Source organism: Clinocottus analis, unplaced genomic scaffold, assembly GCF_023055335.1.
Source record: "Clinocottus analis isolate CAN_PGR_092001 unplaced genomic scaffold, fCliAna1.0.p SCAF_6, whole genome shotgun sequence".
Classification (NCBI taxonomy): Eukaryota; Metazoa; Chordata; class Actinopteri; order Perciformes; family Cottidae; genus Clinocottus; species Clinocottus analis.
Genome location: NW_027176218.1, coordinates 16,160,556 through 16,180,457, shown reverse-complemented (window position 1 = coordinate 16,180,457; position 19,902 = coordinate 16,160,556). Strand labels below are relative to the sequence as shown.

The 19,902-nt window shown below is 44.6% G+C and overlaps 1 protein-coding gene across 1 annotated transcript in view; it reads right to left on the bottom strand.

Annotated features, from left to right (window-relative positions):
- The window catches only part of hipk2 (homeodomain interacting protein kinase 2), a 69,976-nt gene extending 54,576 nt beyond the window's left edge, over positions 1-15,400 (bottom strand). Inside the window, exon 1 of the mRNA XM_068602619.1 lies at positions 15,041-15,400. Coding sequence (XP_068458720.1) covers positions 15,041-15,059 — 19 coding nt within the window. The 5' untranslated portion in view covers positions 15,060-15,400. The remainder of the gene's footprint in view (positions 1-15,040) is intronic.
- Between the last annotated feature and the right edge of the window lie 4,502 nt (positions 15,401-19,902).

The window sequence follows — 19,902 nt, the reverse complement described above, 5'->3', positions numbered from 1 at the left end:
CTGCAGGATTGAAGATGCAGTGCACATTATGAGGGCTCACTGTAAGCTTGGTGGGTGTTACGCAGTAGCTGATGTAGCATAGCCCACCCATGCTTCCTGAAAGACTTATTTAAGCCTCAACTATGACATCTGTACATATAATCTGAACAATCATCAAGTTTTTTGTTTTTTTTTGCTGCTTCAAGTGCCCACGCAGAGTCACTTCATGACCGGCGCTGTGGGCTAGTCCAGAGAGGTAATGAAGATCGTCCGCTAGGCTATTAGGGGCAAGGCTCTCTGCTAATCACATAAGCCCTGAAGGCCAGATGTCACTCCTTGGATTACCAATTCCTGTGCCTGGACTTTACACTAAAAATAATTTGAATGATGGGTGGCGTCACAGAGCAGCGTCAACAGTGTGTGACGGAGAGCCTGACAGGATAATCACAGGCACAGACTGATGGACACAAAGATAGATGGACAGACACAGAGCTGGCTTGTTCCTTTTATGGAAAATTCCAGCATTAAATATCTGCCAGCAGGATTATGGATAGCTCTGGGTTGTACAAGGCCAGATCGAGGCGTGCTGCTCTTTGCATTAGCATCACATGAATTCCTCCCCAACCCTGATCTTAGTCACTCATTGACTCTCTGTCAGTTTTAACACTTTGGTCAAAGAGTTCACTTGACATTGCCTACACAGTGCAATGAACTGGAGGCCACACATTTCCTCCTCAACTGAGAATGCCTCTAAAATAAAGCTGACCAAAATATTTGGAAAATAATCGGACATTCTTGAAATTCAGCTTTGACTTGTAAAGAAATTTTGCACAGCTGTTTTTTGCTACAAAACTCAAGGCTGCACAAACAGCGTCACAGTCTAGAGCCCTGAGCGGAACCCAGATAAGTCATTAAATAGACCAAGAGTAACAGGTCACATGGCTGGAACTTTATCTGACGACAACATACACAGACAACAATGTGACCAATTATACTTCATTGGGAAAGCCACTCCAGTCCTCATGAATCACTCTTCATCTAAACTGAAGTTCAAACATATTTATGATCTCGAATCTAAACAACCAAACCCACTTTACTATTGTCAGGAACAACACCTTCCCTTGAAATAGTCCTCTTGAAGTTCTGAACCTGCCAAGTGTTAAATTGTAAAGCTCCATTGTTGCACATTTACAATGTTGGAATGCCTTCAGTAGTCGAGGTTTTCCATTTAGCATACCTAAAGGCACTCTGTGTGTGCCGCATACTGCAATTAAGCATACCAGAGCGGCATTTTCCAATGTTTAGAGGCAGCGTGTTGAAATGGTAGGAGTCAATGTTTTCAGAGAGATTACTTCTCTGTCAGGGCTTTGTTAATCTTCTTTTTGGGAGGATCAGGGCCGTTCTGCATGCCATCCGAGGGCGAGAGATGGACTGAAAAGGGAGGGAAGGAGAACAGAGCGTGGAGAGCGGGGCCATGAGTGGCCCTCACATTCTAGCCTGTGACCTGCTTCTGTTTGCTCTCTTTTATTAAACCCGTCATTTATACTCCGCTGACAACATGACAGAGAGTATTGATGAGGACGCCTTTAGACACCACCAAACCTACCAAAGAGTCCTTTGTAATTACAAATAGTCTTTTAATTCAAAACCTGCTTATCATTCAACTCCACCCGGCCTCTTCTGAAAGGTCTGTGCTTTTTACAAATCATTATTTAAAACGATTTAAGGTCGAGATAAAAATAAATACAAAGAAAACCAGCCTTATAATTTGAAATATATGCCTGCGCCATCACCTAGTCAGGTCTGTCTGGTCGACGATCCCTGGCCTGGATATATTTGGACTACTTCCTGAGGCCTAATGGCTACCGACACAGACCGAGACGCTCTGATGACCCTGTCTCTTTACTGGACATCCAAGTGTCTGCAGGACTGGAAGGTGAGGGAGGGAGAGGCCCAAATTGCTGGCTAATGAAATGACTTCTGACTGTCTAGACAAAGCATTATCTCACCCTTTACTGCTGTTTTGGTGTAGGAGCGCTATACTTTCCGCACCTCCATCGCTTTTATGAACACCCTGACACACACAGATGGAAGACAAAGACCAACATCAAGTGTCTTAGTAAAGTGTTGAGCCACCAGAACAGCTTCAATTCACCCTGGTATAGATTCTCTAAGGAATGAAACGTCCAAAAGATATTCCCTCTTTTGGAAGTCTGGTGAACACGTCGGTCTGAACTCGCCAGTAGGTGCAGCTGGGTTGACTGCAAAGGCCACAGCATATGACTCAAATCTATTTAGTGCTCAAAGCAGTCAGTGTCACCCATCTGTACATGCACCTACAGATAAAGATAAACATCATGGCCAACGGAACAGCTAATGGACAAACTGGGACAGTGTCTTTGGGGTTAAACACAACAGTGAACTCACCACCACCGAAGAGGAACACATTGTCCACACAGAGAGGCCTAGCCTCGAGTTGCTGCCTCTTGACTGAGCTCTGCCCTCATCGGGGAGCTGGAGCTTCTCCCTTTCTCTCACCCCCACCACTATTTACCATCCTGTCTGCCTTTTTAGCTCTCTCATCTCCGCTTATTTATAGAATAATGCATCAGACCGGCTCACTGGGAGATACTGCCATGCAGGCTGCTCCATCAGCTTTTATGCTCTTCCTGACCACAGTATTTGACCAGTTGGAATGGGCACGCCGTGTCTCTCGGCTCTCTTACAAACACACAAAAGAGGGCAAATATCCATCTCTCATATTGACAGCGTGAAAGGAAAATGTGGAGGCCGTTTGACAGACACACACAGGGCGTCTCAGCTCGTAAAATCTGCAACATGCCCGCTGTAAACGTGACACTCCCTAAACTCTCCCCTTCCTGGACGCAAACAGCCAAAGATACAGCATGTTGTGTTAGCTGTGAGATAACGTGTTCGGCCAGCACTTGTACAAATGTCCGTGAATAGATACATCAGCAATGAGGGACGAGCGCACAGGAACACACCAATACAAAGAGGCGCATGCGGGCACACACGTTCACAGCCGTTGAGGTGGTGGTTGAGAAATATTAACATTTGTAATCTAAAGTAAAGCTGCTAAAGCTGGTTCCCCTGGGTAACTGTCGGTAGATAAGGAGGCTGCCATTAACGCTGTAAGTGTGGTCATAAAACGGCTGGAGTGAGAAAAACATTTGCCTTGTTTATACTGCCAGGTCAGCCTAACCAGGCGGTGAACCAAGGCACTGGGTGGAGGAGACGAGAAAGAGGAGGAGGAAGAGGAAGAGGAGGAGGAGGGTGGGGGAGCAGCAGAGTGCCTCTACTTGAGCTGGATTTTTTATTAATCAAATCACGAGTGTAGCAAGTATACAAAGCACAGCACCCAACTTCCTCCCCACCGAGGAAGAAAAGAAAGAGAGACAGACAGACAGATAGAAAGAGTCCTTGAAATAAATGCCCTCGCTGCAGCAGAATGTGGAACAGAAAAACTATTTGTTCTGCGCAAAGTTCTTGTGTGCGGCCGCATAAGAATGAGAACACGGTGTAAACGTGACCGACCATAAACCAACCGCACCTGTTAACGCGCGGCTGCACTACCGCTGACGTCCACAGCTTCGACTACCGTTGCGACCGCGCTGCAGGGCCATGCGGGGCCACACACCTGATAAGCAGGCGCTCTCCAGAATGCTTATCGTGTACACACAGCGAGGAACACCCCACCACACCACACTTCCTCTTATGTCATTAGGAGCAACAATGACAGCTGGACACAATGTACTATAATGAGATCAACATATGAGAACTGCAGGCAAGGAACAGTAACCTAATGCAGACAGCGATGGGGGAGGACACACAGATGAGTACAATGTGGGAAGAAAACACTGTACAATGGCAAATTGATTTGAGAGGGGCCAGTGCAGTATGGATTTAGTTGCGTGCCGACTGTGTTGCGCTGCAGCGTGCACCACAGTATGAGGTTTTTAGTGTGAATGTGAATGGCGGCCTTGTTTGCTGCCCTCGCAATGTGCCGCAACCTGAGGTTTTGAAAGGATAGCGCTTCAGCAAGTGAAGGACAAAAGCCAAAATACAAAAATAAATACAATGAGGCTGATTCACACGAGGACACACATGCCTGCAAACACAAACACTGGGAGCTAGGTTCCTGTCAGCTGAAGTAGAATGAGGTTTGCCGAGGTTTCCAAGATTATCTTTCTAAAGGGTCTAACCGAGACACACATATGATTGTAGTCTCTGACCAAAACCAACAAGCAAGGAATTAAAAGAAGAAGAAAATCCACCACAATTTCCATTTCATGTGATCCCTTACTTATCCCTCACTTACTTATGCATGGTTGGCCTAATATTTGTGCAGATTAGATCTGTTACAACCCCACTTAAATGATGATCAAACGCAAAGGCTTGAGTGAGTTCACAGTCTTCTCTCTCGACTACATTTTTGGAGCAGTATTTGCAGTTGGTAAACTATTGATTTGGAGTGCAAAGTAAGAAAAGTCAAACAGCAGCAGACATGAAAAACTGCAGGCAAAGACTGAGACAGTCGCGGGGAAAGATGCCAGTTGGAGGGAGCCCTGACACCCCCAACCCCCCACCCCACCCCACCCTCTGCCTTGTTCCATTGAGCAAGCACACTGTCGGGTGTGTTCTTGAACTCGGGGCTCTGCTTCTGCATTAATCTTCAAAAACATATACAGCTGCAATAATGCCTGTCCTGCTCCAGCAGACAGGCACCCAACACTGCACACACAGCTCCCTGCATGTGTGCAGATGTTTGTGCACGTGACAGGAGGCGTGTACTCACACAGACATGCAACTCGGCATTCCTCAGACTCCATGTATGCTCATGTGCAACTTCATGACTATTTGTGCCTCTTAGGACTTCCTCCACTAGTTTTCAAAGCTCTAAAATCATATCTGTGTTGTAACAACACGCATAAAACCATCACCCCAAAACACACACACACACCTGGAGGGATGAAACTGATGCCCACCCCTTCGAAACTCTGCGATGAACTGGGACGGAGGAACCAGTCCAACCTGATCGGGCACCTGGGAACCAACCACATACAGGCAGGCCCACCACTTCCTGTAATTTTAAAACACAGCTGTACCCAAACAACAAACTGCTACTTTAGTCGAGAGTTGTAATATTCATAAGAGAAAATGCTTTGCAGATTTCTTATTGTTTCCTTGTTTGTTTTACGCACATCTGGTAAAAAAGCTACCGATGCCTGGCTGTTACTTTCTGCTCTCAGTTACTTCTAAGTTGCCGGCTTGAAACCAGGGTGGCTCTGGGTGTTTTTGAATGACAAGTTGTGGCACACAGGCCGGTGAGTGTGTTTGATAATGATTAGTGCTGACACGGATGCATGAAGACCAGGTTTTACTGCCTCAAAGAGGCAGACAGAGGAGGAAACCGGCAACTTCTATCCCTTTCACATCAGAGCTCTTTATAACCCCCACATGCGGTTGGCCTTCTGCTCCCCTGTCTCCCCCACAGTACTCCACCTCCCAAAGCTATCAAATACAAGCTGGAGATGGTGCACATGCCTCCCCAGGCGACAGGACTGTGTGGTATTTCAGTGGGGTGTGTGAGGCTGCTGCTCAGAGCTTATTAAGGCCACAGATCAGACTAATTTAGACTACAGATGCTTTTTTTTTCTCCCTCTAAAATGCTCAACATGCACTCCTCCCTTCATACTGCAGGTGACTCATCCACATACACGCTTGACAAATTGTTCTAATCTCCTAATCTCTCTTCATCATCTTCTTTTTAACCCTCTCTCCTTCTGCAGCTCCTCTCGTTCTGTCTTTGACAAAGTAAGGAGGCCCACCATGCTATATATTCAAACAGCTTTTCAAAGATTATAGCACACACAAACACATGCTCACATACCAATTTAGCAAAGCATATGTGTCCTTAATCCAACTGACAGTGTGTCGTAAACATGGGGGTTGAGTCTTTTTGGCCACAGAGCTGAGGTAATAAATATGGCGAGCCAACTCAGCCCTCTGCGTCTGATTCAGCGTGAAAATCATGGCTTTAACCGATTATATTTACAGTGTCCTCGCAGTCGCAAATAGCAGCCAAAAGCAGGCAGGAAATGGATATTCTGACCGTCGGTTTAACACCCACACACTGAGTATATGAGGAGGACACATTTCTAATTTGGCTTGTATGAAAAGGTAAACACATTCAGGAGGAGAAGAAGAGTTGTTGGTTGTATGATCATAATCATTACGATATGACACACTTTGTTTAGTTAATTACATGAAACAAGATCCATCTAGAACTTGCCAGTTTGGGTTTGTCCCTGCGGTCTGAGCTGTTTCTAAACTCCCAGCTGAGTAGCTGAGAGGGGTTTTAACAGATGGACAGGATGACCTGCGGGAAGCCAGTAAATAATGATTCATCACCCTTTAAGATGCTTTACTGTGAGTACAGATGTAAATGCTAGTGGCGCGTTAGCCTGGCTTTGTTTTTGTCCAGGCTATTAAAATGTTGAAAGGATCTAAATGAGGTGTGTGTTACTGAGATGGAGGCCACTTAACGCTGCCATGTTTGTGTCTTTATGTTTAATGCTTAAAAATGCAGAACTCCTCCTCACACGCTGTCACTGGCTCACAGAGACCCAATGAGGTAAAAACTAAATAGTAACTTTTCAGGCCTGGACCCCTCTGGAGCAGTAAAGGAAAGTGAAAAGGTCCACATAGCTAAAGGTCAACTTTTGGCCTTTTTCTGGGCCAACTTCTGTAAAAGTGATGGAGGGTTTGGAGCATGTTTGTGTGTGTTAGCAGCTGCTGGGCTCCGTCCCGGGAGCCCGAGGGGTGGGCGCTTCGCAGCTTCGCAGGAGGCCGTTGATCGCAGATGTAAGGACGAGACACGTTAAAGGAGACAAGGGGTGAGATATAACCGCAACACAACCACCGAAATCCTTCTTTAGACCACTGACCCCCCACACCTCCTCACCATCCCGCCCCTCGAGGTCCCCTGACCTCTGTCGGTGCCCCTGAGGCCCATGGGCCCCCACAAGAGGGTATTCATCTCCCCACACCAGCTCCACTGACTCTCTCTTACTTTTTCAATCCCTGTCACTCCCTGTCTCTCTGCCATTCTCACTATCCTGTCAAATCGTTGAGCTCGTTGAGCGATTTCTAAGACATTTTGAGCCCTTTATGCACACTTTTAAGCAAGACCGCATTTCTACTTTGCTTCATGGAATTACCCACAATGCACAGTGTTGTGACGTTAAACACAGGGTTGCCAGGGGAAGCCCAGCGACTGAGACAAAAAGGTAAATAAAGAGGCATATGGGTGTTTAGCCTCGCATATTACAGTTACACAGAAGCATGAACATTAAGCATTTAAGACATGATACTGAGGAATACAAGCAGAGACTATCACACACCTGGTTTATTCATCAACATTTCCTTTTCACTTACTGAAGCCGTTTTGACAAAACCTCGTAAATAGATTATTTGACAAATACCTCTCGTCAAGAGCCTGGAAGACTTTCAATGAGAGAACTGTAAAATAAAACCCCACAATTGCACATGAGATGTTTTAGTGTTTTCACTGTAACATGATATATTGCCTCAAAGTGCTGTCCCATTCGTATTCATACCATTTCAACTCCTTGCAACCCATTCTCCCACTCGACCATTTACAAGGTGACGTCAGTTATGTCCCAGAAGGTTGCGGGCTAAAGGTTTTAAGGGGACATTGGGATTGGGCGTTCTGTCTCTCGGGCTGATTTGAGGGGTCGGTTCAAAAGGCTACCAGGCTGAGCTGCTGGTTGGTCGTGGTGCCCGGGGCTTTGGGGCTTTGAAGCTTTGAAGCGGATCTAAAAGGTGTGCAGCCTGTTTTTCATCCTGTAACACACTTAGGCCCAGGAACATAAACAGGTGTTGCTATTTATAACAATAATAATAATAATGAGGATGTTTAGTTAGGTTTAGCATATGTAGTAGAACAATCATACACGATGAGTTTATGAGGAACATTTTCGGTAGTATGGCTAAATATCTCAATTGTTTCTGTTTAGTGAGAACTAAAGTTTTTCAAAACAAAGCAAACAGGAACTATACAACAACTAAAAGTGCACTAAAATGCAATGGCTGAAAAAAGCCCTGAGTTAGAAATTCAGAATTAAATGATAGGCATAACCATTTCTTCAAATCTGTCTAAATATTGCATTTTTGAATTAAACTGCCATTAAACAACCATAATCCTTCACCTATGCTCCACCTTAATGTTACTAAATGTCTTCAGAGATGTTCATGCAGCTTTTCAAAAATATGTCTTGCAGTTAGGACATTCAGCATTTTGCCGGTAGTGGAGTGGTATTAGAGGAGCCACAAGATAGTGTAATTGAATCAATGACTTTTTAACATCTCTCTCTCTCTCTCTCTCTCTCTCTCTCTCTCTCTCTCTCTCTCTCTCTCTCTCTCTCTCTCTCTCTCTCTCTCCCTCTACATCTTCCTTTAAAAGCTCATAAAAGGATGGTATCCAGCCTTCAGTGGTAACCAAGAAATCTTTTTCTTTGTGAATATCAAATAGTTATAGAGACAATTCTATTACATTTCATGACTATAATTCCTAGACGTCTCAACAAATTTCGACACTCCCATCTCCTGCTCATCTTGATGTGTGACTTGTTAGTTTACTTTGTCATGACGCAGATTTTCCACAGACAATACGGGCTTCCTATAAGAGAATGCTAGGGTCTCAAAGGAAAAAAGACGGGAGGGTAACATTGACCGCCACTTTTTATTTCCATTTCTGGCTAACATGTTTCATCACAACTTCTTTCCCGGTGATATGATAATGAGAATCATACAGCATGTAGAAAAAGAGAAAATACAATGGTAAGATTAAGTACAAAGATGAGAAGTGGAAGGTGACTGGAGGTGAGAACATGAGGGCAAATACTGGACAGAGCGCAAGCCGGGGAGAAGCAGCGGGCTAAAGCTGCTCATTTCCATGCCTGTTGACTCTTTTGACCACCCCGGTCCTCATCAACTGCCGTCTCCTTTCTCTGTTCTGTGCCTTTTGCCTCCTGGCTCTGGAAAGAAATGGGCCCGAGTGCTCGTCGACTGAGCTTTGAAGTCCTTTGGTTATCAGCCAAGCGTAGCGCTGTACCTGCAGCCATCTGTGAAGGGGCCGCCAGCAGCCACCCATCGCTCCGCTTCCCTTCCATGACCGAGAGGGGCCGGAGCCAGGAGCGGTGATGGGGCTGGCATCGGCACTTAGTCCACGTTGGCTGGCCATGGCATAGTTGTGTCTATGTCCATGAATACGAGAGCATATACCCTAAAAAACGCCAACTTCATGAGCCCTAATCTTAATGATCCAGTCCTTCACAGTATATTTCCAGGTCTGCCTGTAAACACGCTCCATCCTCACCCTCCCTCCCTCCTTCACTCGGAAGACAAGTGTGGACGTCATGAAAGGCTTGATTAAAAACGGCCAACCATGTTTCACTCCGAGCTTCGTGTAATAGAGACGGTTAGGATCTTTTGTTTAAATGAAGAGGCTGTGAGTGTGGTGGTTGCCCTCACCATTCGGCTGTAGTACCTTACATCATCTGTTGTCTTTGCGCCACATTCTAGGCTTGGTTCAAATTGTATTTTTTTTTACCAGCTTTGGCGAGTGCACGTGCACTGTGACGTGTCAAGTTGAAAGGACAAAATAGCCAGTGATGAAAACAGCCGGCAGCGGCAGTTCTCTTCCAGAGGGTATGATGTCAAATGGACTGGTATGGGGTTGGCGGGGGTCAGGGACACTATCACAAACAATAGGATTAAGACCTGGGACAATGTGTGCCACAAACAAGCTGGTGGTTTGGTTTGGGGGGTTAGTGATGGCAATAAGACAACCAGGGGGGGTGACTGAGTGAGGCGGGGGAGTTGGGGGGATTTTGGGTGGGAGTTGGGGGGGATTTTGGGTGGGGAGGGGGTCATGATTAGGGAGAACAAAAAAGCTACAGTAGTTAGACATCTTCTCAAGCCAGCCTCCAATTACACACACACACATTCATGGGGCTTCCAATCTGGCCATCAGGCTGTTGCTAAAGTGTCACATGGGCACCATGTGTGCTGGCCAATGGCCTCTCGGCTTATCAACAAACAGAGTGGGATGGAAGGACAGATAAGAGATGAATGTGGGGGTGGGGAGGGGAAACGTGGTGTGGGTGGGGTTGGGAATTGGAGGCCTCATTGGCAAATGATTGCAAAGCGAGCAAGCGATATATGACATGTGAGTACAATGCAGATCATGTAAGCTGCACTGTGTGAAATGACGCACTTAACTATAATGTCTATATATACATAAAAATAAAAAAAAGTGACACGCTCAGCATACAAAGTGCCCTTTATGCTTAAGGAATCCCGGCGTAATTATTGCTTAGCAGGTCCAAGTTAACAAAAGGCCTCATTCACCCTGCGCTGTGTTGAGAAGCAGTAAAAGTGAACCTTTGTTTGAACCTGAGCTCTCATTGCAGATCAAAGCAATGGATGTGTCATAAGGTGCAGAGACTCTTAGCACGTTTTAGCAGATGCTACTCTCATCCTCACTGTAGAGCGCTTATTACATTACTTTTACCAAGAGGAGGTTATCGAGATTTAAGAGGGACACTCATCTATTTTTGTCTCCAATAGAAGACTGTGGGCATGTTTTTCTGGGTAAACTGAGAACAAGCTTTTCCAAAATGCTGCAAATCCAAAACCTTAAGTCATCATACGCATGAATGTGTACCTCTGCATTTAACCCCTCCGCAGCATTTAGGAGCGGGGAGCTGCTGTGAAGCGCCTGGCGAGCAACTGCGGGGTCAGAAACTCGCTCATGCCGCTATCACATATTTGCAACTTAAATCTATACATTACAGGCCAGAGAGCAAAGCAACTTTAAGAAACTCTAGTTTCCTTATTTAGCAGAGCCTGGAGTCAGAGCCAAAGGCAGCTGTTCCACACAAGCTGACGCTGTACACAGTGTGAAACAACAGTGCAGTGAGAAAAAGGGCCTTCACACATGCATGACAACCAACACGGAAATGCCTTGTGTAAGCAGTCGACAGGGTTGGGGCTCCATCCCAGCCAGCCTCCCCCTTCGATAAAAACCAACTCATGTCAGCAATTGATGTGGTCTCCCGCTTCAAGGGCTGCGGAGCCCGGCTTTCAGAGTTGTTTCCGAGAGAGGTCTGAAGCATATGGCAGAAGCACTAAAACAGGAGGCTTACTGACTGTAGAATTGCAATGTCCCCTTGCATCTCAATTGAATTTCCTCCAAGCTAAGAGAAAGAAGAAGAAGAAGAAGAAGAAAAAGAGCCAGAAGAATGATGTGCTGGTTTACTAGAGGCACTTTCACTCCAGAGAAATGTCCTGAAAAGACTATATGAAAAGTTGAGCCTGTTCAAATAGCCAGAAGTATTGTGCTGGTATTCAAGGCTGGGCCTCCTGTGTCAGACTGGCCTCTGCTAACCTGTCATTTCAGTTCAGGCTGACATCCACCCCCCTCATCTGTTTCCAAAACCTTCAGATCACACCTGTGAACTATTTCAGCACATCAGAGAGCCCACATATTCCCTTGTCTTCAACTGAGAGCTACACACACACACACACACTCACACACACGCACGCATGCACGCACACACACACACACGTACACACACACACCTCATCTCACACAAAACTTACATTCTGTCTCCCTCCAAAGCTTCAACTTCTTCTTCTAAATGCTTCAACAAATCAATAGCACAAAGAATCCCTGAACACTGGATTTATCTTCCTTTTCAGATAGGAAGCTTTGAATAATGCAAAAGCGATACTTGTAAAGACAGCTTATCCATTTTCATAACCCTTTCTGAGCAAACCGCCTTTCAAACAAGTCATGGGGCGACGCATCAGGTCAACAAACAGATCCAAACGGCCGCTGAGTGACAGCGAAAAAAACAAAGATAAACACTCTCAATGGCACCTACAAGGATTTGCACCTACGGTACAGGATTTAAATGATGAGTGTTCTTTCCTGTGCGCTATTTAAAATGTCGCCCCATCTCTTTTCAACTGTTTAGCTAACCTCCCTCCACAGGCCTCCCTCTTTCTCCGCCGTGGACGGTGAAGAGCTAAACACACCACCCTGCTTGTCATAACAGTCAGGAAGAGCGACCCTCCTCGGCTCCCCCCGACGCTGCCACCGGGCGCGGCCCCCAAAGGCCCCCGGGGCTCTTCCTGCAATTCTAATCAGAGTTTTAAAAAGCTGCAACCTTGGAGCCTAAGCCTGGGTCATATAGCTTGTGAGGAAGATATCAATCAAGTGGGTCCAAACAAGCGTGAGGCGAGAGGAGGGGGGACGGGACGGCGAGAGTTGAGGGCAGTTGCTGAGAAAGTCTGTCCTTCGCTGCTCAGAGGAGTAACTTCCCTTCAAACAAGGCAAAGTACATTCCCCATACCTGGAAACCAGGAGGTTATTCAAAGTTGCATGAACACATAATGGCCGTGTCGATGGATAAAACATTAATTTGCCTGCGATGCTGTGGCGCCTGTCACCGCTATCATCAGCAGCAGCAGCCTCTGAGTCATACGCTGTCTGTTTTTTCCAGGCGTGAATGAATGAATCCTCTCTGGAATAGTACTGGTTGACCTGTGAGAGGCAGATCTGCAAATGAAGTTGCCTCCCTGCCTGGTGCCCAGCTTCGCAGCTGTCTAATCCTCCTGCAGGCCTGCCATACAAATGGGCGAAGCCACACGTGTGCGTGCGCATGTACGCAGATAGAGACAAATTCTCACGCAGGCATGAGCACACCACAACACCAATGTGAAGCCAGCGAAGAGGGCCGGCAGGGTTTGGCCGCTGTGTGAATATTAGCTTTTCCACAGCTGGGGGCTGCTGGACCTGCTCTGTTCATCAGACATCCATCAAGGTGTCAGTTTGGGTTATGAGACCAGGTTCCCAGGGTGTTCAGGACGCTGCCCGGCCTGCCAGCAGGCCCGCCTGATGGCTTTCTGTCTTGGCCAAGACGGACCAAAGGCAAACACAAAAAAAGGAAAAAGGACAAGACAATGACCATTACAAGCTTCGTAAACAGTCCTGGAAAAAGAAAAGGCGCCACTATGCTTAAACAAAGAAGTCTAAATAAGTGAGGTTATAGTCAGGTTTAGAAAACACAAACAACCGCCTCAGTCTTTATCCTCAACAAGCTCAACTTTAAACTATCAAAGGAAATCATTTATCATATAGATTTAAGTTATTAGTCGCCCTGTACTAAAGGGTGAGTGATCACCATCGCTGTTGGCAGCCCCAAACCTATTTCCCCCCCGTTGGCTCGGGTCATTTTCATGACTGCTCCACATAGCAGGCCGGTCTAACACTGAGGAGGACAGGCAAGGTAATTAATTCCCCCTGCCGCCTCTTTTTCTTCCCTTCTCCTCCTCTCTGTGGCGAAGGGGAAAAGCCGGGGAATGTAATTTACACTAATTACCTTTTGCATAGGAGTCTCATTCCAACTTTCCTTTTCATGTTGAAACGCCGGCGTCTCGGGCGATGCCTGGGAACTTCAACACCCCTGAAGAGACACCCCTACAACATTGTAGTAGTTTGTAGCAACCTCATGGTTGTGTATCTTCTCCAGCAGCATAATATATAACCCAAATATCCATATTAGAGCCCACTTCTGCATGAGAGCGTCCTATAATGTCACTTTAATACGCGTAGTATTACTTTCCAATAGTTATTTTTCTCAATGGTAGTTTTCAACAGAAGAGAGGGGCTTCTCTTTAACACCAGCAGAGGGACTATCGAGTAGACAAGAGGATATCAAACATGAGGCTGCTGGAAAATAAATATTGGAAACATCAAGGGTCATCATTTGCTTTGTGCTGCTATTCAATTTGCATAAGCTTCTGATCAGCACGTGGACCTCTCTTTTCTTTGGAAACACTGTTAAAGGTCATCCGTCTTATTGCATGAGAGAAACGCATCTCTACAGGCTACAGTAACTACGTGTATTATTAAAGAGAAATTAAAGCAATATTGCTCATAACATTACAATAAACCGTTTAATACTAACGCCCCTGATGTATCATAGTATTTAACGTATGACAAAATTGAATATTCAACGTATTGGTACTATTAGTGTAGTTGCTGTTGTGGCACATCCACTGTCCCCCGATCACACACGGATCCCAATGGGCCGCTTGCACTGTTTAACATTTATAACCCCACTGTGCAACGACATTGCAAATCAAACACTCTGTTTATCTGTGAATAACTCTCTCTCTCTCTCAGATTGAAAGAGAGAAAAAAAAAACCTGTGTGACAGCAAACAATTTAGAGAAGCATGCGGTCGCATTCTCTCAATTGGATTAGTCACAGCGACAGCACTGCAGCGATAGCGACTATACCCTGTATTTTAAGCTTCCGGAAGAAGACAAAACAAGCCCAAAAAAAACGAAAACAAACATTTGAATCTATTCACAGAGGCACTGGGTGACCTAAAAGTCAGTCGGTGTTAAGATCGGCGTGGAATAATCGGACATAGACCCGGAGTGAGATAGAGGCGAGACTCGCACCGATCGGTCTCCCGACCTTCTCTCATCCCATCATCTCTATCATCTGTACCGGGAACACACACGAGGACGCAACACAACATGCAGACGGGCTGCTATGTGGGACACACGCGTGTCTTTGACCTTATTCCGGAGGGGGTTTGCACGCTTTATCAGCGCTATTTTAACGGACCCTGCTCGGAGTATTTACTCTTTAACTGTGACCAACCGCACTAATGCACAGAGCTGCGGGCAATGTGACAACCTACTTCTGCTATGGATTATAACATGCAAATAGCCCGCAGCCTATGTTTGGATGTCTTTGACAGAAAGAGGAGAAGGTGCAACGCATCTCTTTTTTTTCTTCTTTTTTTTTTTTACGTATCAGCCGCAATTACAAATCGTATCACAATTGATACAGTCGGCTCAGTGACAGAGGGGAGGGAGGGAGGAGGAGGAGGAGAGGAAGAGGAAAAACAGCACATTCTCAAAAGCCGCTTACCTTCGTATACAGGGGCCATCGGTGCAAGGGTTTCTGTTATTCATGGCAAAAAAATAAAGCGAGGTTTCTGATCAAAACTCAATGAAAATCTGCCATCTTGAAACACTGATGAGAGAGTCGCCGCCGCGGTCTCCTGCATTACTGGCCCAGTTCATTAGTGAGGGAAACGCTCATAATTCATATCCAGTCTTTTCTTCAAAACGTAGGATCCGACGCGAGGGCAAAGCCAGCGACGGGGGGAGCTCGTGCTGTAGCGATCCGAAAAACCACCTGCGGTGTGTGTTCCGGGAGGCTCCGATGATGAGCCGCTGGTGACGGGGTTTACTTCAGCTATTGTGCGACATGTCTGAGGAGTGAGGAGTCTCTGCAAAAGTTGCAGTGGTCAGAGCGCAGCGAGTTTGGTGTACAGTGAGCGAGTCGAGCGACGAGCGCGTCGATGGAGGCGACGAGGAGGAGATACTACGACCGTGGGGGTGCCATCATCGTTATTATCATTTACAGAGGGAGAACGGGACTGATTAATAGTAATGATTAATAAAGATATTTGTAGCCTTTGATAAGGGGGGCAAAGGAGATGAATAAAAAAGAGCTTTAGTATCAACAAGACAAGACAGGTTTTTTTTCTTCTTTTTCTTTAACACTTTTTCAACACAGGCAGTTCAAAGTGATTCAAGGTGAATAAATACATATTAGAACAACATTTAAAACAAAGCCGAAAGGATAATTAAATATTTTAATGTTGTAATAATAGATTTATAAAAAGATGCAAGATAAGATAACAGACCAAAAATACCGTTATAGAGCACTAATAATGCCTAATAATAATAATAATGCCTACCTCGCCTACTATCACTACTTCTACTGTATGTTAAGCTATTTATTCTTTTTCTTTTCATTTTGAGGAGGACGTTTTTTTTCCTTTTCACTCCTTTTTTATTGTGAAATATTAAATATTAGTATTTATATTTTGAGTTGGACGCCATAGATTGATAAAAAAACAAACATACAATGTAACGCAATAGTATAGCACTACGGCCACTTCTAATACAAACATATACAATAATACAAAGTATGATGATAATAACAATAATAATACTTTAAGAAAACATGTATTTAAATCAAATAAATAGGCTACTCACTGTTACATGATAGTTTATTTGGACATGATGTGACAGCTGTTATTCACAGCCGTGCAAAGTGCATCTGGGTTGGATGATTCTGCGGGTGTTTCGTCATGCCTGCGCGAGGCTGGAGCGCTCCTACAGTAGGCTACAGTATGACGACATGAGGTTTGCACAGCATGAACTGGAGCGGAATCGGATTACATAGGCTCACACAAATGTGAGTAATCTGTCATTTACGAGCGACCCCAAAATGCACTCGCAGCAATATGCCCACCAAACCTCTAAATTAGACGTGTCGATTTCGACACGTGGGAGGTTGTTAATATCGCAGAGTGTTAGAGCAGAGCTATTTCACCCGATAGTACAAAAGTGCACCAGGCTGAAAATAAATTGAACAGCTATACATGTCTCTGTAGAAGTGCTTTGATCTCGTCGCTGTTGGACAAAATAATCATACGTCCAATCAAAAAGTTACATTGTCTCACTGTGAAAAAGCAATCAGGGACGCTCTATCTTCAGCAGATGATGTGCATGTTCTAAGCCGTCCAGCTTTGCAACGAGTTGTGCAATTACTCATTCAGTTTAAGTATGTCACAGGGCCTTCAGCCTGCACACACATCACATAGAGCTGACCACTGCAGGTTTGAGTGGTGATGTAACTGCAGGGCAGGACATAAAATCAGGTCTTAGAAGCCGACAGGGTGTGCAGACCTGTATTTGTTTGGCCTTTAAACACCCAAGTAATGCAACGCTCCCATCAACAGTGCATTGTTTATTCATGCTACTTCCTCAACAAAAGCCATAAGCATGTTCCGAAAGGGAACAACTATGTTGTGGTAAACTGCTCAATATATAGAGCACATTGGAAATACGGCGTGACAGCTTATGCATGATTGAGAAGACACTGAATATACAGAATAAAATACAAAACAATATGTCTATGTCCTTAATTATTTCCAAACTGTCTTACAGTGCGGTACCGTTTCTTTATAGTATTCCTCCAAATTGTTTCTCGGTTCATTGTTATCATGTTATAGGTTTGAATTGCCCGTTGCATTGAGTCATAAACAGGGTTGTTGTGTGGATTTGGACAGTAAGGAAAATTGCTAACTTGGCTTCTTGATCACTGGCTTTACAGCAGGGAACGTCTTTCTTGCAAAGAAGTGTGCGTGGCATAAAGGCATTTAAACACGACGGGGTCCTCCTCGGGAGAATCAGCACATTTGATAACCCAGAAATAGAGAAATTATACAAATCCTTCAGTATAAAAACATCTGGTTTATTGTGTATCTGTGGTACGGCCAAATAAATGTTACCGCTATTGTGCCTCCCTCAGGCCTTTTAGTACAATTATAAAAAGGCACATTGGAGCAGTGAGATATATATTGTTAGCCCTTTCTTCTAAGTTTCCTCAAAACAAGCCTTTTAAAACCATCGTTTTAAAGATCTATGATCCAGTTTTATACTTACCATTCATTCTTATTGATAATATTTTCCCTGTGAGGTTAGTTGTAAGGATTCTCAATGTGGTGACACAGCTTTGCACTGTTTAAAATATTTAAACAATGTATTTGGAGATAAAACATAAGTCAACATACTCAAAATGTTTATTATAGTCATTCATTGCATAGCAATACTGCGTGAACTCAAGGGCAAGGTTTAACAAGGAAGTAGTTCTGCAAAAAGTATTTCCCAATGTTTGGGAAATAACTTAAAAATATGATTTCACCATTTTTTGATAAACAGATTGGTTGGGCCGTGTACCAAACAGGAATTTGTTATTCAGGCGTATTTCTGACTGCGTGTGTTGCTTTTCCAAACTAAGATTTGACCTCTAAAATGTCTCCACCCGGGTAAAGAATGGTATAGTCAACACGGGGTGCAACAGGTATTGAAACCCATGCTATGACGACCCACTTGGGCCAGTTGGTGTAATTAAAAAAAAGTCTGAATACAGAAATTTTGCCCTGAAGCTTCATTAGAGTCCAGTCATGGCTGTTGAAGACATTGCGTGTGACAGACCAACAGATGATGATATGTTGAACAAACAGACTGACCGACAGACAGATGGCGAGCAGCAATTACAATGGATTAATGCACCTCCCTCCCTTCCCCCAAGGTTACCTCGTCGGACAAATATGAGTCATAGGCCAGAACTACAAATCCCAGTGAGTGACCATAACAGGTTGATATGGTGCGTGTGGACACAACTATTCAACAATAAATCAGTTATAATAATGATTATTAAGCAGTAGGAGAGTGACTGTAAATGCTAGCCAGAGATATTTGAGGATTTCCTATCAACTAAGGGTTATTAAAAGTTGTATTATTAGATTGTAGGAATAAAGTCACAGTCGAGTTACTGCTAGCAGTGCAGGATTTGCAAATATAATAAAGCCCTCACTAATACAAAATGGTTCCCCACCCAAAGACAAACTCTCTCACTACTATCCTGCACCTCCTTCCTGTGACACTTTTCTGTACAATGCACCAACAGAAAGGGCACATTGTACACATTTAGTGCAAGGGTTTTAATCGACTATGTAAACAGGTACCAAAGATACACACGGCAGATACAATTAAAACCGTTGTAATCATACAGACTTACAGAATCTATTTACTGACTTTGGCTGACTTTTGGATGCTCCTGTTTGTGTTGACACAGCATGGTGTGACGGCCCTGAGCGAGTTGGCGACCATGACAAGATTTTAGCTGGTGCCCTTTGCATCGCAGCCATGATGTGTCGGGGTGATGCCAAGGAAATACAGGGCCTATTTATTAGGTTACGTCGTAATGTTGTTGTGGGCTCTTTTGGGGTCATATTTTGAAATAATAGTATTAGAAATGTGTTAGGAAAACATTTTTAAATGGTTTGAAGACGCTTTACATAGGAATCAATCACACACTGATGAGAGGAGCTACCATGCAAGGTGCCACATCAGAACTAGCTAACTTTCATACACCGTAGTCGCAGCTATGCGAGAAATTTTATTTTTTCAGTGAAAATTTCTTAATTTAATTTCTGCCCTCATGACCATGTGGACGGATGGCACCTGTACCGCCTGTGCTTCAAAATTAGAGGACGCGCACACTTTACCACATGGCCTGAGTTTAAACAGAAGCTAAGTCTGCTCAGTGTGTGGTTGTGTCTAGGGTACACAAAAAGATGCCTGAACTTTCATGAGACTTCAAACACAATATGCAGATAAATACGTCAGCTCTCTTATTACACAGCCATTGCCTATCCTGTACTGGAGCTTCATATACTGTTGGCCACCGCTCTTTCATTATCTCTTATTGCCTCGTACTTGTTCAGGTGTATCTTATATCCAAAAGTGAGTTATGTAGGTGGTCATACATAAATAAATATCTCTTTACATCTCTCATTATGTTTATTTGGACTGCATGTGTACTCCTTTGAAAATCCGGTTTAGGGGAAGTCAAGGAACCTAAACATCATGTGTTTTCACTCTGCCCCTCCTGCAGTGGTGGAAAACATGCTCAGTTGTTATTGACCTCTAACCTCTTGCCTAGCACCGAAATAGCCTCTGTGCTGATTCAGACCTAAGTGCTGTACGCAACTGGCTGGTCCCGCAGGCCCAATCATTACCTCATACATGTTATGATCAGCGGTTGTTTCTTGGTTCGCTGACATGGACGACATCATTGACTTCTAAATTGACATTTCCATGGGAAAATCACTTTTACCCAGTTAGTTTAAAGGAGGAAGAAAATTC